Source organism: Hakea prostrata, chromosome 3, assembly GCF_041222555.1.
Source record: "Hakea prostrata isolate BN-2017 chromosome 3, UWA_Hpros_2, whole genome shotgun sequence".
Lineage (NCBI taxonomy): Eukaryota > Viridiplantae > Streptophyta > Magnoliopsida > Proteales > Proteaceae > Hakea > Hakea prostrata.
The window spans coordinates 26667639-26689500 of record NC_142602.1 but is presented as its reverse complement, the minus strand read 5'-3'; the positions used below and the strand labels follow the sequence as shown (position 1 = coordinate 26689500).

The 21862-nt window shown below is 40.7% G+C and overlaps 1 protein-coding gene across 6 annotated transcripts in view; it reads left to right on the top strand.

The window, feature by feature from the left end:
• Positions 1-21862, top strand: part of LOC149021922 (uncharacterized) — a 79049-nt gene that overhangs the window by 9402 nt on the left and 47785 nt on the right. For all 6 annotated transcript variants that reach the window (XM_089150123.1, XM_089150122.1, XM_089150121.1 and 3 more), the window contains one exon: positions 15467-15612. In XM_089150123.1, coding sequence (XP_089006249.1) covers positions 15467-15612 — 146 coding nt within the window. The remainder of the gene's footprint in view (positions 1-15466; positions 15613-21862) is intronic.

Here is a 21862-nt window from a genome sequence, read left to right as displayed (position 1 = left end):
AGATTGAATATCAACTTTCAGGGTTATCGGCTTCTCATGAAATCGGTTCTGTGATCAATTTTTTAATGTTATTGATTGATTATATCTTTGAATCTTTGGTTTGTGTTGCAACGTCATTCCTATTTGTGTTTGTTGAAATGTTGAGTCATCAAAGAAAGTCATTAATGAGGTTATGTGACTTGTGTCTTCATAATCCGGCCATATTACAGAGAAGAAGTTAAAGGGAATCATCAACTTCCAACAAGGAAAAAGATCGTCAAGTTGGTTTTGATTGATCATAACCAGTAGGGCCATTGGGACGAAAGTAAACCTGTTGATGATGCATCAGGGGGTTCCATTAATTGATTGGGACAGTTGCTTAACTTAACTGAAAATCAAATTGTTGATTTGATGAAATATCTATACAGTCAAGGAGTTCTAAGATTATCTGCATATTCAGTCTAACATGTTGTCGTAGTAGTTATTGTGTATTTTAAAGAGAGAACTGTTGTATATGTGGTGATATTGTAATTACACAGGGTGACTCTTCAAGGACTGGAAGTTGAAGATGCATTTTCAGCAGAATTTTAGACTATAGATGTGGGAAGGTTGAAATATTTCTTGGGTGTGTGTGTCATTGAAGGAAAGGAATTTCATTTTAACAGTAAGATCATTCGAAATTAAACCAGTGGATAATCTCATGGATCATAATATGACTTTTATATCTGATAGTGGCGATGTTCTTAGTAACCTTGAGAAGTATTGGAGGCTTGTGAGGAATCTAAAGGACTAGGGAATTGATGTAAACCAAATTCAAGTGTTCTTTAATTTGATATTATGCCCTAGAATTGGCTTACTCCAGGACACTCTCTCAGTGAACCAGCTGTCTTATAGGAGATTTCTTGGAGGAATTAGGGTTTCAATGACTCAACGGTACCCCAGATGGAATCGGCCAGGCTTAGAATGATGAATTGTATGCTGAAAAGCTTGTAACCTTGCTGTAATTGAGGTCTCAAATCTGGAATTTGGTTCAGGGTTACGCTCTAAGGTTTTTTTTTTTTTTTTTGGTAAAAGCTCTAAGGTTTTAAAGGACTAGGAATAGTAGTAGAAGGGTTTGGCTGCTTCTGTTGATCAATTTCAGGTTAGGTTAGGCTTTAAAGGTTGCTGTTGTAGGGTTTAATTGGGTTAGGAGGGGGCTGTTGTTAGTGCTTTATAATTTCAGGTCTAGTCTAACAAGTTTAGGTCAGTCCTAGTTGGTTTAGGATAGGTTTGAAGAATCCTAAAGCAATTGGAATTTTTGGATTGGGCTAGGTTTCGGTCGAGTGTGAGAGCAGGGTAGGGGACGCTAATTTTAAAAGGGGAAGTCAATTGGAGTTGGGGTTGGAGAGATATAGGAAATCTAAGTCAATTAGGGTTTAGGGTTTCAAGGAAGAAGATGGATTGCAGAAAATTCTGCAACCTAATGGAGGAAGGCTTATTGGGGATTCTAGGAGTAGGACCAGGGTCTAGGGAGGGGTGTGATCCTACTAGGGTGAGAGGAGGGCCCAAGGGTTGGGTTTGATGAGGCTTCAAGGGTAGGGAGTGGGTTGCTATCGCAGGGATGAAAGGAGAGGCCTGCGGATGGGCTAGAGAGGGGAGGGGAGGGCTGGAATGGGGAAAGCGAGGGGCTGTACTTACTTGGAGAAAGATAGTATGCTGCTGTAGTGTTTAATTGTTCCTATAGATTGAAGAACTAAGTCGGAAATTGAAGAAGAGGGGCTCACACAACTGCCCAGGAAGCCATGACCTGACTTTCCTTCAAAGGAGAGGCCTGCGGATGGGCTAGAGAGGGGAGGGGAGGGCTGGAATGGGGAAAGTGAGGGGCTGTACTTACTTGGAGAAAGATAGTATGCTGCTGTAGTGTTTAATTGTTCCTGTAGATTGAAGAACTAAATTGGAAATTGAAGAATATGGGCTCACACAACTGCCCTGGAAGCCATGACCTGACTTTCCTTCAAATTCAGATTTAATTTCATTCAATTCAACTTCATGATTACATGGCTTGATGGCTTAATTTATAGCCTCAAATAAAGAAAACAATTAAGTTGGAAAACCAATTAGAACTCTTGACTGGCCATCCAATTCTAAGTACTAATTGGCTAAGACTTTAACTTGCGCAATAAAACTCCAAAACTAACTTTAGAGGACCCCAATCCAAAATCTTAACTGTAGATATGGAGTTCGGAGAATCAAAGTCTACTCATATTAGGGGTTCCCAACGTAACTGGGAAGCACACCTAGATAAGGACACTTGAATAAGTTGCAAAACACTAATTAAAAAAAAAAAAAGAAAACAAAAATAAATCTAGGTCCAGACAACATACTGGATTTAATGGGGACCTAGACTTAAGACACCCAGTTTTTTTTTTCAAAATTACCAAAATGCCACTGGTTCTAATCAGCAGTCCTAGGGTTTGTGGAATAGTCCCTGTGGAAACCTGGAAATATTTTACATCAGTGATGATAGCTCCTTCCCTAGAAAGTCCCTGCAAATGCTTATAAAACTTATCCCAAGACCTAGTAGGACCACCTTTGTAGTCTTTCATTCTAAAAACCAGCTTTTTTACCTCTTCCTTCAAAATTGCTTCTTCCAGCCTGCATTCTTGAAGCTTCAAAAATCTCCCTTTCAGAGGAATCTTTGGCAGGTTGCTCCCTTTATCCTCTTCATTCAAGCTAAAGACATTGAAAAGAACTTAGTGGACTCCTTTATCTCCTTTGGATCTTCAAGAGGGCACCCGACAGGTTTTCGGTCTTGTCTGCTATTCTCTGCTTTATGAAGATCATTATTCCATCACCAAGCTGCTACTGCACTCTGGGTTTCTCTTTCATGTATATGTTCTCCACCTGCAATGCTGCCCACACCTTACTCTTGGCTGTCTTCTCTTGCTCTCTCTAATACTTATTCTTTGCTGCCTTTTCTCTAATGTAAACCACAATCTAGGGTTAGGGTTTAAGTTGTGATTCTCTAGATTAGGTGGCTGCCCAGGAGTTCCAGCAATAAGCAAATGGCTTTTCAAGGATTTAAAGGGGTTTAATGGCCTTCAAAACCTAATGTCAGATCTGAATTCAATTGTATCTGAAAAACAGACTTGAAAATTCAATTCCTAAAGCAGCTAGGACTTGGATTAGGGTTCACAGAGGTTTTGGCTAGGGTCGGAAGAGGGTTTAGGCTGCTGGTTCTGCTTCACAGAATTGATTACTATTAATATCCTCACAAGTAGAAGAAATCTAATTGATGGGAACCATGGTGGGAGATCTCGCTCGAGAGCGAGATCTTGCCACTCAGAAATACCGAGATCTCGACCGAGATGGCGAGATCTCGGTCGAGATATGCCAGAAAATTGGCGGTAGTCTCGGTAGCCCATCTCGGTGAGTTTTAGGGCTCTGGTTGGGCTGAAACTTGATATTTAGCCTATTTAAGGCCTTTTGAACACATTGGTGGCCTTAGATTTGTGAGAAAATAACCCTAACTATGTCTCCTACGTCGACCCTATGTGTAAAACCGAAATTCTGTGAAATGCAAAGTTAGAGTCTTAGAGAATAGAGATTATAGATATAGAGTTAGAGTCTTAGAGAGTTAGAGACAACATGTAATGTAATTATGTAAAGATATCAAGTAATTCAAGACTTCAAGTTAATGAGTTATCATTTATCAACCATCAAGTATCAAATACAAATATACAATAACATTACACATCAAGTATTCAAGAATCAAGTCAACAAGTGATCAAAGTTCAAACTTCAAACTATCAAAGATTCAAAGTAATAAATTGTTAAACACTTAAATGTCTTCAAAATTTTACAACCATAACTCCATAAGAATTAAGAAGATTACAACTTACAAGTTACAAGACTAAGAGTATCACTCAACATTCCGCATCAATTGATTCTGAACGGTGGCCACATATGACTCCCAAGTCAATTGATCACTGAAGTATGTCACATATCGGTTTATATGATCATTATATGTTTGCATGTCGAATCTTTGGAGGAATAGCGATGCGGGATAACCGTCAATCGTGGGTGGGTGAAAGAGCCATTGTTGTTGTTGTTGTTCATATAGTTGTTGAGTATTTGGGTACGGGTTTCTAAACCACTCATTTAACAACCCACCTTCACTCCCATATGCATACTCTCCAGGCGAAGGGTCTTGAGGAATAGTATGACCTCCATAAGAAGAATACCCACTGTAATCTGACCCGGTGCTGTGATCCCCGTATTGGTACCCCGATGACAGGCTCTGCTGTTATGAATCACTCTGATCTAGGCTCATGCTTCTCATGTTCAATTCAAGATCATGCATGCTCGCATCATCATTCGGTTGCCCCCGCCCTTGCTTTGATCTCGCTCTTCCGACTCCTACTATAAGTCCGAGAGATAGGGAACCGTGGCTCACATGTGTCGGATGACTCGGACCTGGTGGAGGTGAGTCGGGTGACTCCCTTTGTTGACGCCGACTTCCACCGTAAACACGACCAGCCCGATCGCCTCCATGACTCGAACTCGATGTCCGATTTGGGCCACTTGGCCGTCCGGTATGAGTGGTATCATCGGCATCATCATCTCGAATCCCCACTACTAGTTGTCACCTCGGTTGTTTGAAGTCGACCGGGTGGCTCCACAAATGGTACAACCGATCCTTCGATGCCGCTACGACAGCACGACCCTCATCGGAAGATAGGTGCTCGACCACACAGCATCGGGGCCCACAAGAGCAGAACAATGGTAGGATCAGGCTGTCCTTCTGGCCCATCCAGCATTGGGCCACCTCGATCCCTAACCCACTGATATATGACATCATCTTCCTCATCTTCTGCGGGGGGCTCGTGGAATATATCAATCAACTCAATCGGTTCACGATTGTCGTCATCTATATTATCTTGTATGTGCCCTACTCTCAATCTCATGTTGTAATGCACATACACCAAGTTCTCGAGCCTCTTACTCCCCAATCTGTTCCGTACCTTACTATGGATGAGCGAGAAGGTGCTCCAGTTCCTCTCGCAACCAGAGGATGAGCAAGTCTGTGAGAGTACTTTAATTGCTATGTCCCTGAGATTTGGCGCACTAATTCCATATAGAAACCCCAGCCAATCACCGCATAACCAAAAATAAGAATGCATTAGGCAAGCAAATCTTTATATTTATATAACTTATCAGTTATCATTTATAAAGTTATAGATTTATAGTCTATAGACTTATAGACTTAATGACTTATAGAGTAGTGAACTATTTACCAGGATCAATTTTTTTCCTAGTTGCAACTGCAGAAGGCTTTCCAAAACTCCCAGAGGCATCCCTGAACTCCCTGATCTGTACACCAATTCTTCAATTATTGTATTATGTATATGCTTAATGGCTAATGCACTAATGCAAGAAGTTGAAGAAACAATTGAATAAGTTCTCACCTCTCCATTAATTGTCCCTTGCATGATGGGATTTGACGCAAGCTTCTCCACCACCTCTTGCACCGTAGTCATCAACTTTACATCAAGCCCCAGATCATTCTTGTAATGGTACTTTGGGTTGAGGTAGTAAGCTTGCATTGTGGAAATAAAAAATTTGGTTAGTGACTTAGTGATTTGGTTGTTTACTAACTTACTTGTTTATAAATTATAAGTTATAAGTTATAACAAATAAAGAATTTAAATTAAAATATACAACAAAAACTTAAAGACTTAAAAGTGACTCACCAGCCAAGTGCAAAGGATGCATCAAGTGCATCTCCCATCTATTATTGATGATCCTCTCGTAGGATTTGAAGGTGCTAGGGGCAGCAGCTCTAACCAACTCTTTCATTTCTTTGGAGGGCAGCATATATGTGGGGCATTGTGGGCTTCTTCTCCGAATCCACCATCCTTAAAACAAACACAATAGGCTCTATAATGCCCAAGTGTCCTATTCAGCTGCCTCCAAAAGGAATCATCAGCAATGGTTTGTTGGGCTAATCTTGCATCGGGATGGCTAGATCCACGCCAACCAAACCACTCCTCACTTGCAAACATGTGCCGAAGACCCACCACTTTCTTCGGAAGCTTTTCGAGCTACATAGTTGGTGGCGAATCTAGTCAATCCAGGTCTGACTAGATCACCCTTACAGTGGTTCCTCATCATCTTCAGCACATTACCATGGTTATAAATAAAATTACTTACCCTTCTAGCCCTCTCAACCACAGTACTGATTGACTTTCTTTTCCCCAAGTCCTTCAACATAAGATCAATCGAATGATTAGCACATGGTGTCCAAAAGAGGTGGATTCTGCTGCTCTTCTTCCTCATCAACATTTCACCAGCTTTTTTGAAGTTTGCACCATTATCTGTGACAATTTGGACAACATTCTTTGGCCCTACCTCGAGTACCACCTCCCTAAGAAGCTTGTAAAGGTAGTCAGCATCTTTGATCTTATCTAAGGCATCCACTGACTTGAGGAAGGATGTCTTTCCATTGCAGCTCACCATGAAATTAATGATGGACTGTTTAGTAGGACCAGTCCATCCATCAGCCATCACAGTAACACCATATGTACTCCACTGTTCTTTTAATGATTCAATGTATTTATCCACCTCCTGCTTTACCTTGGGTAAATATTTATTCATTACTTCCCAAGCTGTTGGGCCTTTAACCCCTACACCTGCCCTAGCAACTGCATTGATCATCCCCTGATAGTATGGTGTTTTGGCTACATTGGGTGCAATGTTGTTATAGAGCATGAATTTGCTGATTGATAACCTAGCTTCCTCCTCCCTACTGCCTTCTCTACCTCCAGCAAACATATAGGGAATGCTTCTTTGATAGATGTCTTGTTGGTTGAAGAGGGAGGGGTCTTGGTCAAATGTGGAATCATAATGTGTAGTCTTCCTCCTCCTCCTTTCGGTCCTCTCAGTCTCAGTTCCCTGAAAACTATGTCTAGGTGGCATGGATGCCCCTGACCCCGAACCACCTGCTCCCCTTGTTTGTTCATATTGCCTCACACTATCAGCATGTAAGGACTGTCTGCTAGCTTCCATTGCAGCCTTCATCTGTCTCCATTCGGCTCGTGACTCAACACCCATAACCCTCCTCCTCTCTTCATCATCGCTTGATTCCTCATCAACATCAAGAGTAGGTCTAGATAGCACTATATCCTCAAATTCCCTTTGCTTTTGTGCCATCTCTTCCTTTTTTTGTTTCCCTCCCCTTAAAGTTGCTGCAATTGTTTTTTGGACTTCATAAGGAACCCTGGGACACTTGGCAACATCTTTATAACCACCAGCCAAATGTTGCTTTAATCTGGTTGAACCACCGAATTCAAATTCTTGAGGCAATACTTGCATCGGGATTTCTTCTTGTCAGCAGTAAGTGGATCCCCATGTTGCCAAGCAATGTCTTGAGTCCCACTACCAGTGCCGCCACTCCCACTAGTTGCCATTTAAGATTCAAATGTACAGCACTGAAAGTCTGAAATACATACATGAATCATGAATATTCCCCAATAATCATTAGAATAATTTTTAGATACATAAAAACATGTAAAAACAGTTTATAAAACAACAAAACACACACTTTGTTCTAAGATAACATATATACACTGCTCAAACAAACATGTTAGTATTTTTAAAATAAACTACATAATATGAGCATCATTTAAAAAAAAAACAGATAAATTTTTAATAACATATTATTTTTTATAATTATTTTATGTAAAAATAATTTATAAAACAACAAAACACACACTTTGTTCTAAGATAACATATATACAATGCTCAATAAGACATGTTTGTATTTTTAAAATAAACTACATAATATAAGCATCATTTAAAAAAAAAAACAGATAATTTTTTAATAAAATATTATTTTTCATAATTATTTTATTTAATTATTTAAATAAAAAAAATACAGCAAGCATGATAATCAAAATATTAATACATGAGATTGTAGCCCTCTAAATGTAGTTTAACATAAATAATAATCACATTCTTATCATAAGTATTTATTTGTAATCTTTAATTTTAATTTTTTAGATAATATATTTTTTAAATACGAAAATTCAAAAAAAAAAAATTAATAACAGAAAATTAAATTTTTTTCCATGAAAGTGTAGATCTAAGCTTGAACATCAACATATATTTATATCACACTCATACAATCATTGTAGAACTTTGTATTTGAAAAAAATCAAATTTGGGGGAAAATCTTACATTTCTTGAAGATCCCTTGAAATATGCTTGAATCACTACAAATATGCTTCAATTTGTTGTTGTAGATGAGTTGATGATGTTGCTATGTTGAATCCCCAACAAATTCCGGCCAAATTCCGGCCAAAAATGAAGTTTTCCGGCCAAATATGGGCTTCCAGCGAGATAGAGGCTCGAGAGAGGCGAGAGATGCCTCTCTCGAGCGAGACAGGGGCTTTAAAAAGCCCCTAAAGCAGCCAAAATCCTACCGTTAGCGAGATCTCGCGAGATGGGCGAGATCTCGAGCGAGATCTGCGAGATTGCAGATCTCGCCAGAGATCTCGTCTCGCCTTTCTAAAAAGGCGAGATATCTCGCGAGATCTCCCACCATGATGGGAACAAAATCAGATTTAGAGCAAGGAACAAATTTCGATTGAAACTGAAGTTTCGACCATGCAAGATTTCCAGGACCGAAACCAATGATTTTTTTTTAATTTTTTTTGAAATTTCAACCCTAGGTTTCGGGCCTTTTATGACCTCCATTTCATTTGATTTCTTGCCTTCTACATATTTAAAGCATAATAAACACAATGGAACTAGTATTTTGCCAAGAAAAACCCAGAAGATTTATCATTTAAGTATACTAACAAATGACTAGTCCGACAAGTACAAACTGTGTTGCATACAGTTATAAAATCATCAACATATATGAATTGTTTGATAGAATGGTTACATATACAACAAGTCAACAAAATAGAATGACTAACTAGATCACGTGATGGTGTCTCACATATATTAAGTTGAAGCCCATATATTATACATACAAATGTATTTTTTCAAAATACATAATTTGAAAAATAGTTATTAAAATCAGAAAAAAAAAAAAAATGGTAGCACATAATAAAAAATAATTTTAACTACACACATTCATAGATCATAGTCCTAGACTAAATATATATTAATTTCAAGGCAATACAAGATCATTTAAGGCATGAACAAAAGAAAAATAGAGAAATGGGGAGTTTGGAACTGCTGGGTATGGCTCATGCTTCACGTTCTATTGCTGCCAGAGTTTCCTTTGTAGCCTAAGAGGTGTTTGGAGGCAAAAGATGAGCAAAATAGGTGTTTGAAGGCAAAGGAGTCGTGGAAATTAGGTGAAAATTGGATAAAAATCAACAAAAACTGAAGAAAAACAAGTTGGGTGTGAAAACTTGCAAAATTTAGGTCGAAATCTGCAAAATGGTCGAAATCTGCGAAATTTCGGTTGAAGCTGACTATTTCATTTCTATTTCCAAAAGTGCTGCAATTTCGAACGAAATATATTCATGATTTAGAGGATTCTGGTAATTTTCAGAAATTTCTGTGGCTTCCTCAATGAAGATGATGAGGTGCAGAATTTCAAGAAGTCACTAACCAAGGTAGTTTTGCAGAAACTAAGATTAGATCCTTTTTCAACAGGTTGGGCGAATCCTAAAGAGGGTATTTTGGGGCTGGAATGAGGTAGTCCTAGTTGGGGTGGGATTTGAAAACGTGGGAAGAAGGAGATGGGAGATGGCTTCTAGGGCTTAGGGAATGGCTGAAATTTGCATAAAACTAAAGGGGAAGGGTGAGAGTGTATTAGCGGCAGGGTTGGGGTGTTTTGCTAGGCAAGAGAGGGGAGGGGCTGTGATGGTCCGTGAGGCAGGGGAGGGAAAGGGGAAACTTGTATGGGTGTGGGGAAGGTGGCGAATGGGCTGGAACTTACTTGGAGGTGGATGGAACTTGAAGAAGGTTGCTGTATTTGCTGATGATGCTTCAAACCTTGTTTGGAAGATTGTTTGACTGTTGAATTCAACTTGAGATTACTCACAAGACAACCGTAGGGTCCCCCTCAAAGGAACCTTGCCACAATCAGGCAATTTCTCAAAAAAATTCTTAATTCATCAAAATCTGAAAAATCACTTACAATGACAGGCTATTTATAGCCTAAGTAACTGAATCTGATTCAACTTAGGAAATCCTTAACAGATGAGGATTCCTTTACAACTCTAATTGGACTCTTTACACTTATCTAATGGAATCAAATTACTACGAGATCTCACTCACACACTCTAAGTCATCTAAGTAACTACATGCTAATTAAATATCTTAAGACTAAGCAACCAACTTAATGTCCAACAGGACTCTTGCAAACACAACTTCAACTCAAACTAAGATACTTCAAACCAAATCCATATTAGTTTTGACTGACTCATGAAAATGTGAAATAAATCTTAAATTAAATTCAGGAGTAAATTAAGGGCTAAAATACCCAAAATACACCTTTTGTAGGGTTCAGCCAGCCTTTGGAGGCTTTTTGGATCCATCATGGGGGCCCCGCTTAGGGTTTTAGACAAGGGGTCCTTGTGTTGACATCACTCTCTCTAACAAATTGTCATCTTGTAAGGACAAACTAATCAGGAATTGAATGTGCTGCTATTCCCTCTCTGCTTCCTTTATAGTCTTGTGGACATCCTAAATTCATGCTTATCCATACTTAGAGCTCTTTATAACACTTCTGGCTGGGCAGCAAACCCCACCATCCCCATCCCATTACATCATGATAATTTGCCTTGTCTAAGGTTGAAAAAATAGGATATCAGACTATGATCAAACAATGCAGGCTCTAAAAACACTGACCAACACCCTATTCATATTGGACCAAATTCTGCGAGCACCTCATTGATTAGCTAACAAAGTAAACAACTTCCTCTTATGCTTCAGATCTGACAGCCCTACATAAAAAATGCTGTCATTAAACTCTTCTATGGCATTTGGTGGACCATGACCCCCCCACCCTGGGGCATTTTCTCACTGTGGTGCGGATCAATGTTAAAATCCCCTTCAACCACTGGAGGTTTTTTTATATGCTTCGGTGGCCCCTTTAACTCCCAACTTAAACTTTGCTTACCATCCTGTGTTTACTCAACATACGCTATGGGGCAAGAAAACCTAGTTGAAGACCCTATCACTTTAATCTGCTATGGATGCATTGGGATACCTTTGCACCCCTACTATATTTAGTGTGGAAAGAATTGAAAGAATCCTGACTTGTGTCTGAAGATATAGTAGGAGCTTTGTTTATACTAATAACTTACCAAATACCGAACAAATCAAATCTTCCTAGTGTGAGAATCTTACAAGAAAATATAAAAGATCCTAACAAAGATCTTTTCAAATCTACCCTCATTTAGGAAACCCAAAAATGGAAAGTAAATCTACCAACACCCAAATCTAACACCCGATTTTGTCTTACAACACTCCCTTTAAGTTGGAGCATAGATATTTATCATGCCCAACTTGCTAATGATACTACTGAACATCTTGGTGCTTAGGCTCTTTGTTAACACATCAGCCCGCTGATTGTTTGAGGTAACAAAGGTAATAGGAATCAATCCAACTTTAATCTTCTGTTTGATAAAATGTTTGTCAACCTCCACATGCTTGGTCCTGTTATGTTGTACTAGATTGTGAGCTATGCTGCTTGCTTGCTATTTGAGTACATCTATATAGGAACTTCCAAATCTGACCCAATCTTTTGAAGCAACCGTTTCAGTCATAGTACCTCACAAATGCCTTGAGCAATTGCCCTAAATTCAACCTCAACATTGGACCTCGCAACCACAACCTATTTTTTGCTTCTCCTAGTCACCAAGTTACCTTCTATGACACAATACCTGTCAGAGGTAGATCTCCTATCAATCTGGACACTTAGCCCAATCTGCATCGTATATGCCTCTATCTTCAAGTGTCCATGTGCTGAAATCAAAATGCCTTTTCTTGGAGTGGCCTTCAAGTACTTCAAGATATGATACATTGCATCCAAGTGTGAGGAGTGGGGATCATGCATATATTGGCGACAAGATTGATTGCAAAGGTGGTGTTTGGTCTGGTATGGGATAGATAGATTAACTTTTTCCACCAGCTTTTGATACCTTGTCTCCTCAATCGATTCTCCTTCTTTTGCCTTCAAGTGTAGGTTATCCACCAGCTGTTCTTGTCTGGTCACTCCATCTTTCAAAGGAGGATCATCTACAAGAATCTTAGGAGAAATGTCTAAGGGAGGAATCAAGACTGGAACCTCTTCACTATAACTCTCCCCTTGAAGAGGCGTAGGGGGTTAGAAAAGAACTTGTTCCTGGAACACAACATCCATGGAGACAAAGAAACAATGAGAACTAGGTTGATAACACTTATAACCCTTCTTTGTAAGAGGATGAACCAAGAAAATGCATTGTAATCCACGTGGATCCAACTTGCCATGAATATGGTGGTTTCGGGCAAAGGTAGCACAACCAAAAACCTTAGGGGGTATTGTAAAGGCTGGTGTCCCTAAAAGGACTTAAAGGGAGCAACGCGAGTCCAAAACTTGGGAAGGCATTTGATTATTCAAATAAGCTGCAGTAAGAACTGTGTCACCCCAAAGCTACTTAGGGGGAACTTTGTAAGACTGAGACAAGGTAAGCTCCTTTTGTTGCAATTGATTGATGAATCTTCCTTTGAATCTCAAAGCACTATGCATCATTCCCAACTTTGGAATAAGTCTCTTTGGTAACCTTCTATATTATAGCAACATTAGGAAGGAAAATGTAACTCTCTACAGTACTTGGTTTAATGGAATTAAGGAGAAATCACATAACCAAGCATTCATTTGTTTGCCGCTTATCTTAAGGCACACTAGGAGAAGAAGGCTTGATAGAGTTTCCATGAAGATGGCCAATCAAACCACGAGCACCAACAATAGGAGAAATAGAATGGACCAACAAAGATAATTGGTCCCATTAAGCTTAACAATAGTCATCTGAAAGAGAGAAAAATCAGGATCTCGTGAAATATAGGAAACGGAAGGATCCTCCATGCCAACACCAGAAGAGGCGGAGGAGACTGTATCGGCCATCGCAGGAACAAAACCAGATCAAGGACTAAGGAAAAAATAGGTTTGGTAGGACTGTAGGAGAAAAATGCTCACCACCACAAACAAAGCATGGAAAAAATAATTTTTTGAGAAATTTTCTCTCTAGATCATAGAAACAGCAAGGGCGATGGTTCTAGAGACTCTTGCAAAGTATGCAATCGCTCTAGTACGAACAATAGATGCCAGGGGTGCTGGGTGATAGGCCTAGAAGGATCACATAGATTTGGCGACCCTTCTAGGACCTATTGTAAGGTCTAAAAGGTGGTGCTAGGGGGGGTGATAGGAAGAAAGGCTTGAAGAAGGTGTTACAACACCCCTAGGAGAATTTCAAACTGGTGATACTCCTAGGGGAGATTGTAGGGTCTGAGGATGGCTCCTGGTATGAGGCGATAGGCTTAAAGGCCTTGCAAAGGAGTTACGACACTTCTATGGCTTGTCGCAGGGAAAAAGAGGGCTTGGCGATGGTTGTGGAGGTGATTCTAGGCTTTAATGGTGGCCTACGATGGTAGAGGCGGTAGGGAGAAGGAGGCGGAAGATCTGAGATGGTGGTAGTGGCGGTGCTAGGGTGCAATAATGGTGGAGGTGGCCTACGATGGTAAGAGGGAAGTTGGCATTGGTCGATGGAGCTCCTGCAATTGGATGAAAGGTCTTTCAGATCAGAGCTGGCTTTGATACCATGTTAAAAGATTTGAATGAACCTTGACTTGTGTCTAATGGACACAACATGAGCTTTATTTATACTAATAACTTACCAAATACAGAACAAATAAAATCTTCCCAGTGCGGGAATCTTATGAGAAAATTTAAAAGATCCTAACAACGATCCTAACAAATCTACCCTCAATAAGGAAACCTCAAAAATGGAAAGTAAATCTACTAACAAACACCCAAATCTAACACCTGATTCTGTCTTACAACATTTAGCAGCACAGTCCCCATCCTATATAAATATGCAGTTCAACTATCCCATCCCATATTGGTTTAATTCTCCAAAATACGGCCTATACACTTCCCTTTTATAATTTTGTTTTTAATAAGCAAGCAAGCTTTAATCTGCTCCTCCAACAGCATACTCTTAATATACTTTCTTTGTCACGGGCATTTATTCCCCTCAACTTCCATCATAAACATTTCATCAAGATTGATTGCTAGCAATCACTCCCCTTGGCATCTTGCCATCTTTTCAATTCATGCTGCATTATTGTATTTTTCAGTAGAAGTTATACATTTCATTGTCAAAACAGCCCCTTTCTTCTTTCTAGTGTATTTCATTTTAGAGAATTTTGTTGTCAAGCCTATAACAGCCAGTTCAGCCAGGTCATCCTTGTGTACTTCTGACTCCTCATTGTCCTTTTCTTATGCATTTGAGGTTTCAAGTGGTTGTGGCCTCCTCCATTGTCAAACCAAGACTCCCTACCGTGAGGAGTTCTTTGCATTGGCCTTTTCCTTGTGCCATGTGGTTGTGAACTGTCCCCTTCCCTTGGTATTCTCCAAACAACTCTCTCTTGAGTTATTTCTCTCTCCTAATTGTGGGTCCCTTCTATAGAATCAGGATGAACTTTGTTTCCTTAAGAACTTCCACCTCCTTCTAGTAGAGGTTGTATTGTTGGGTCACCACATTCAGTTCAAGTCTACTATTAGGAAGATCCACCTAGCCTTGGCGCAGTGGTCGGTGGACCATGGTTTTAGCCTGCAGTCAAGGTATTGAATCTGTCTCTCAGCAAAATATTGCTGGGCTAAGGTTGCATAGGAGAATTGCCACCCCTGACTCTGCTTGTGTGGAAGCCTTCGGCATCGGCTTCGCCTTTTTTATTAGGAAGATCCACCTCATCATTACATTCTATATCAAAATCTTGTAATAAGTCACTTTTTTTCTGCCGCAACTGTTAAAGCAGCTGCCTTCTATCTTCTCTCTTCCTAATGTAGGTATCCTATCATAAAGTATCTTTTCCTCCCACATGAGCCTCTTCCTTATGAGAAACTGTGACCGTTAATGCTCTTCCTGTCCAGAAGGAGTAGATTACATGCCTAAAACTGAATTTGATAGTAGCATGTCCTCCCCAGTGGTCCAGGTGGCTGTATACATGGAGTAGGATGCCACTAGAAATGCTTATTTTTAAGCTAATATATTAACTAACTCAGCTCTCAGCTAGGTTGACCTCTGCATTATTAGGATGATGCTCTAACCAAGTGAGCTAATATGATGATATTCCTCTCCTTATCTTTGTGTATTTGTTCCAAATATCTGTCGTAAATAACTGTATCATGGGGCCGTACGCTTGCACATTTTAATTTATTTCTTTTAATTAAGTTTTAAATTTCTGTATAGTTATGTTACTTTTCTCTAATGCTTTTAATTAGGATAAAAAGGAGCCAGAAGCTGGGGATGCGACACGACTTACTGAAGAATGTCACTATCTTGGGCAGGATAATGGGACTCTGTTCATCATTCGAGCTGAAGCTGACCAGAATGCTTGTGTAGTCTGCAAGCTTGGTGGAAATCTCCTGTCAGTAACTTGGCTCTGATCATTCTTTTTCTCATTTACAAATTTCTTGATTACCAGAATAATTGCAAATTTTTGTATTGCATCTTGGCATCCACTATTTTGATTCTTTTTGGCAATGCTAACAAGAAATGTGCTGTGGGCTTATTCAGTGCTTTCTTGTTATTTATTTGGTTGCTTCTTATAAAGTGTTTTGTTTAGGAGCAGAGGACTAGTTAACATGGTCTCATAAAAACCCGACTCAATTTGGGCTTACAGGCAGGTTTTGAATTTGGGAAATCTGGGAGTTAGGGTTTAATATGAAGTAGGGTAATAAGTAAACAGGGTTCCAGTGGTTGGATGGAGTTGTGACTTGGAGCGAGTCTAGTATTACATATGGGGTATATGTGGTCCAAATCTTGGAGGATTCTTATGGTTATAGATTGGAGAATTTAGGTTAGAACTTTGGGGATGTTGGGGGAATTCAAAATTTAAAGGGGCTGGATCCATAGTTCGAAATTTCGAACCGTGTCGCCGTGTCGCTCCTTGGCGACACGGCGACACGGCCGAAATTTCGTCAAAAGTCGGGCGACTTTTGGTAGGGGTTCGATGTTTCATCGAACCCCTGTTTCGATGGGTTTTTTTGGTCATTTTGACCTGAAATTTGATGTGTAGCCTAATTTGAGGCTAATAAACACATTGGTAGTGTTATTTTGATCTAAAACATTACCTAAACTAATGTTCTTAATCGACCCATGTCCTACTATACGCGGACGAAAGCCCCGAAACTAAAAACCTAAAAACTCATAAAACCAAATCATATAATAAAGTCTACAATTCATTGTACAAATACTGTAATACATAAAGTCATCCAACCATATAAAATCTGAAACTCTCGGTCTCGGTGCAAATCACCGTGCCTAGGTGGATCGAATTCCTCTGACTCAGACTGTCTCCATTGATGCCCCCCCAACAAATTCACATACTCATCCCATCTCATACGATATTGAAAATTGTCTAAGTAATCATTCACTGCAGTTCTATAGCGGTCATCTTCCGCTGCCGTGAGAACTCCAATTTGAGGGAAGTGAGAATAGGGCCAAGGAACGTACTGCATGCCATCGGATGCCCTTGTTGGTATGAATGACTCTGATTGTGAAAGAGGGAGAGGGACACCATAGCTCCCATGATACGAAGAACTAGAGGGGACACCATAGCTCCCATGATACGAAGAACTAGAGGGGTTACTAATTCCCATATCATATTGTCCATCTGAAGGAGGGAGAGGGACACCATAATTACCCGTAGGCCAATAACCTGGTGTGGAGCCTACAGACTCATCCAAGCTCATGGACCCCATTGACGCAATCGCCGCATCCCAAGGATTAACATAGTCATGGCCAGCTCCCCTCGATGGTGGCTCGGCCTCGTATCGGGATATTGACGACCACGCCGATAATCACCACCATGATCATAATCCTGAGTGGCATGATCAAAATGACTCTCCCCAGTGTATCTGGGTGGGGGCTCCTGTGTCTCTGGTAGTGGAACATGTATACGCTCTCCAATTCCTCCACCACCACCACCACCACCACTACCACCACCACCACCATCATCATCTCCACCAGTCTAACTAGGCGAGAGTGTGTCATCGGGATTGTTGTCCTGTGGCTCCTCCGTGCCTGGTGCCATCATCCAATCCTCATCAGCAGTGGCAGCTGCCTCTGCATGTGCTTGACCCTCTTTAGTGGCCATATAATCACCCACATTAACCCCCGCAGCTTGAGCTAGTTCCGGGTCGGGCCTCCCTCCAGGTTGGTCCAATACCGGCTCACCCCCGTCCAACATCCACCGAGTGAGGGGATCTTGGTCATCTTCGGCAACATCAAATATATCATCGAGATTGATGTATTGCCTTTCATTCTGAGCCTGCTCCTTGGCATATTGCAGCTTCAACCTCATATTATAGTGAATAAATACGAGGTCATTTAGACGCCGGCTTCCCAACCGGTTCCTCCTTCCGGGGAGTGGATCATGCTGAATGTACTCCAATTCCTCTCACATCCAGAGGCGAGCAAGTCCGAGACGGGATCCCGATCGCCAATCTTCGCAAGTTTGATGAACTATTGCCATAGAGATACCACCATTCAGCCGCATTATCACAAAAACATTAACTTAGAAACTCAAAAGTCAAAAGACTCAAAACATTTATGCATCTAAGCCCTAAGGATCTAACTATATAAGTATCTAACCTGGATCCATGGTTTCCTCCCCGCTGCACAAACACCAGCTCCACTAAAAGACCCAAATGCATCTCTAAACAATTTGATCTGCAATAATACAATCATTAGTATTGATTGGTTATCTAAATTATTTAAACAATTAATACAACTCACTAATCGTTTGAAATTCCCAATGTCTCACCTCATTGTGGCAAAATGATTGGACCATCTCATCCGGCTCCAACTTCGTTATCACCTGTATCAGGGCATCCAATAGGTTTGTGTCCAACCCTAAATGTTGACTATATTGATACTTAGGGTTTAGAAAATATGCTGCATAATTAAAAAAGCTTAAAATTAGTACCAACTACCAAAATACCAATACCTACAATGCTACAAGCCCACAAGTCTACAAGACTACAACTACAAATCAACAACCCAGAATATTTACTTACCGGCCCTATGAAGAGGATGCATCAGATGAGCTATCCATCGTGCATCGACAATATCTAAGAAAGCCCGATGTCCTCTAGGGTTTGCTGCCTTTATAGCATCCTTCATACGCTCAAGGGATGCATACAAGTGGGGCATAGTGGGTCCCCTCAAGGAAGAGTCCACCATACGCAAGACCTTTACTATAGGATCTATGGTCTGCAACACTACAGTAACACATCTCCAGAAATCATCAGATGATATTGTGTACTGTGCGGCGCGCCCATTGGTCGTGTTGAATTATCACAAACTCATTAAGTCAATAGACAATAAATATCATACAAGATAATCATAAACTCATAATATAAATATAATAATTTATAAGATGAAATAGTAGATAGTTATCTTACTTGGATCCAACCCAATCAAACCACTCCTGCGATGCAAACATGGATCTAAGGCCCGACTTCTTATCTTGCATGCTGCTCAAGGCGACAAAATTTGTCGCAAATCTTGTCGGACCAGGTCGCACCAACTCTCCTCCACATGATCTCCGCATCATTGCCAAAGCAACGTTATGATTGTAGATGAAGTTGGTTACCTGTCTTGCACTCTCAACGGTGTTGTGGACAATGCTGATTTTTCCAATGTCCTTCAAAGATTAGGTCAATTGAATGTGCAAGACAAGGTGTCCACATAAGGTTATAATCGGTGAAGCCATCAACACTTCACCGGCCTTCTTATAGTTGGAGCCATTGTCGGTGACAATTTGCACCACATTTTTCCTACCAACCTGGTCAATCACATCCTGCAGAGACCCATGATATATCCGTGGTCTTTCGTATGACCAGCAGCATCCACTCGATTTCAAGAAGACAGTTCTCCAATCACAAGATACCATGAAGTTGATGATGGACTTTCTCGTCGGGCCGGTCCATCCATCAGACATGATGGTGCATCCATAAGTATCCCAAAAGGGTTTCATACTATCAATATACTCCCGCAGCTCTTGCTTCTCCTCTTGAAGGAGGGTGGTCATCAACTCTGTAGGGTTGGGACCACTATATCCAGTGGCTTGCCGCTGCAATAGTATCAATCATATTCGTATAGTATGGACCCCGTGTCTTTGTGTTTCTTTGGGATGTGATTGTAATAAATCCACTTTGACATTGCCTTCTTTACCTTCTTTGCCATACCTTTCCATGCACCGGATATCTTGGGCTGCTTGGCCCCTTTTCTCCCGAATGTATCGGGATCTTGCTCCATGGTCGGGTCCGGACGGCGTGGATAATCGGATGGTTGCCGTGGTAGTGGCACCGAACGGTCTCGAACCCGATGTATGAGGGGCCCGCCGACTCGTGATCCGCCAAACATGCCAAATACACCACCCCTCCCCCAGAATCGAAGGTCTAGCCCCTAGTAGGCCTAGATGGACCAGCTCCCGTAGCTCTAGCTCGGCCATATCCCCGCTCCCGATGGTGCAATCGTCCGCTCTCTCCGCCATGGCCCGCCGCATATCCCTCTCCTCCCGATCTCTCGTCCACATCAACGGGATCAACATCCCTATCATCATCCGAATCATCCACATATGATGACGGCCCCCGCACCGCATCATCTAGTGCTCGTTGACTTTCCTGCGATCATCTTTCTTCTTCCCCTTTTGTTTTTGTAAATCCCTCGAGTAACTTGATTACATCCGGATGGGCCTCTGTGCATTTAGTCACATCCTTTGAACTCCCAAAGTGATGTGACCCTTGAACCTACCGATGCCACCCGAGTATATTCTTTTGTGACAAAAATTACACTCGTTTTATTTTTGTCTCCATCAATAGCCGTACAATATTGCCATGCTCGGGTCGGTCCTCCCTCCTCCTCGCGATCTCTCAGGGTTGTCCACGACCCGTCCTCGACCCCCGTCCCTCGTCCCTCGTCCTCGTCCACCCCCGGGAAGACCCAGTTCCCCTCTCGACTCCCACTAGCAGACATGATGACTGTTGCATTCAAATAACATTAACAAATAACAACATCATTATAATTGTTTATACACATATAAACAATCATATATGAAATTATGAATATTGCATGTATGATATAATTATAAAAATAGCTGCCCATATCAAAACCGGCGATGAAGCCACATGGACAACACAACCAACAGTTGAAAAATACTTATATAATTATTCCATAATTTTCAAAACATTTCCCCCCCCATTTTCCCCTATTTTTTGCATTTTTCATAATTATTGATATTTTTATTAATATCAGGATATTTTTTGAAAAATAAAATAACTTATTTTTGGGTCAAAAAATATTTCGACTCCGTGAGTCCATAGATCGGCTCACGGAGTTCCACATATGTTTTTTCTATCATCATACAACCACTGTATCACTTAAAAAGTAATCATACAAGATAATCAAAATATCATTTTTTACCCACAAAAATAAAAAAATTAAATACTTTGCGGAAAAAAATTCCGACTCCGTGAAATCGTAGATCGTCACATGGTATTCAACATATATTAATTTCAAAATCATCCAACATCATATAGCATGCATTTTGTGAAAAATTACTTGGATAAGAATGGTTACCTGTTTGACGAAAAAACTCTCAAATCTGTGCGAAACGGCTACTGATCGACAGAAACAACGTGATATCCGGCAACAAGGAAGCAAGATGTACCCGTAGATGTCGAAGATCGGACGAAAATATAGTGAAAAGTGCGAAAAATGAGAGAGAGAAGCTCTGGAGAAGAGAGAGAAGAGAGAGAAATTAAAAAAAAATTCGAATTTCGCCCTTTTATCGCCAGAAGTCGGCGATAAATCGCCGACTTCTCGCAATATATCGCAAACGGTCGAAATTTCGACCGTTAGCGATATATCGCGAGAAGTCGGCGATTTATCGCCCGACTTCTCGCGATGTCGGTGTCGCTCGGGGGTGTCGTATCGCCCCCCAGCGACATGGTGACATATCGCCCTGTGTCGGCGATATGTCGCCGACATTTTGTACAGTGGCTGGATCTAGGTTTTGAGAGACTTGACATGGGTGAGGTAGGGATGATATGGTTGAAACTCCAAAGATGGAGGGATCTGGTGAATGGGGTTGGGGGGTGGCAAGATTCTTCTCAAAAGATGCTTGCTTGTATTCTTCTAGAAGACTAGGAGTGAGAAATTGTACATTCAACTTTAACTCAATGTAGTCGCAGTTCTGTAAGGGTTTCAGCTCTTCTTATTTTTTATTCCCTCCCCCCCTCCCCCCCTCCCCTTTGGGTGGGTATTGAAATACATAAACAAGATGAAAAGGGACAGGAAGAGAAAGTGGGGAAGATACAAGAGGAAGAAGAAAAGGCAGGGGGTCACGAAGACTAAGGCAGTCTTTGGCATGATTTTCATTTTTTTATTTTTACCCAAATAAATAGAAATTGTAGTGTTTGGTACAATTTATATTGCCTATATCAATTTAAAAAGGGTTGAAAAAAAATCAAAATTTAAAAACAGGTCTTAACCTGTTTTTGATTTTTCTATAAAAATTACTTTCATCCGTTTTTTGCGGGGGTTCTTAGAACACGTGTGACTTTGATGGTTATAAGTGGGGTTAAAACAGTAAATTTACATTATTTTTA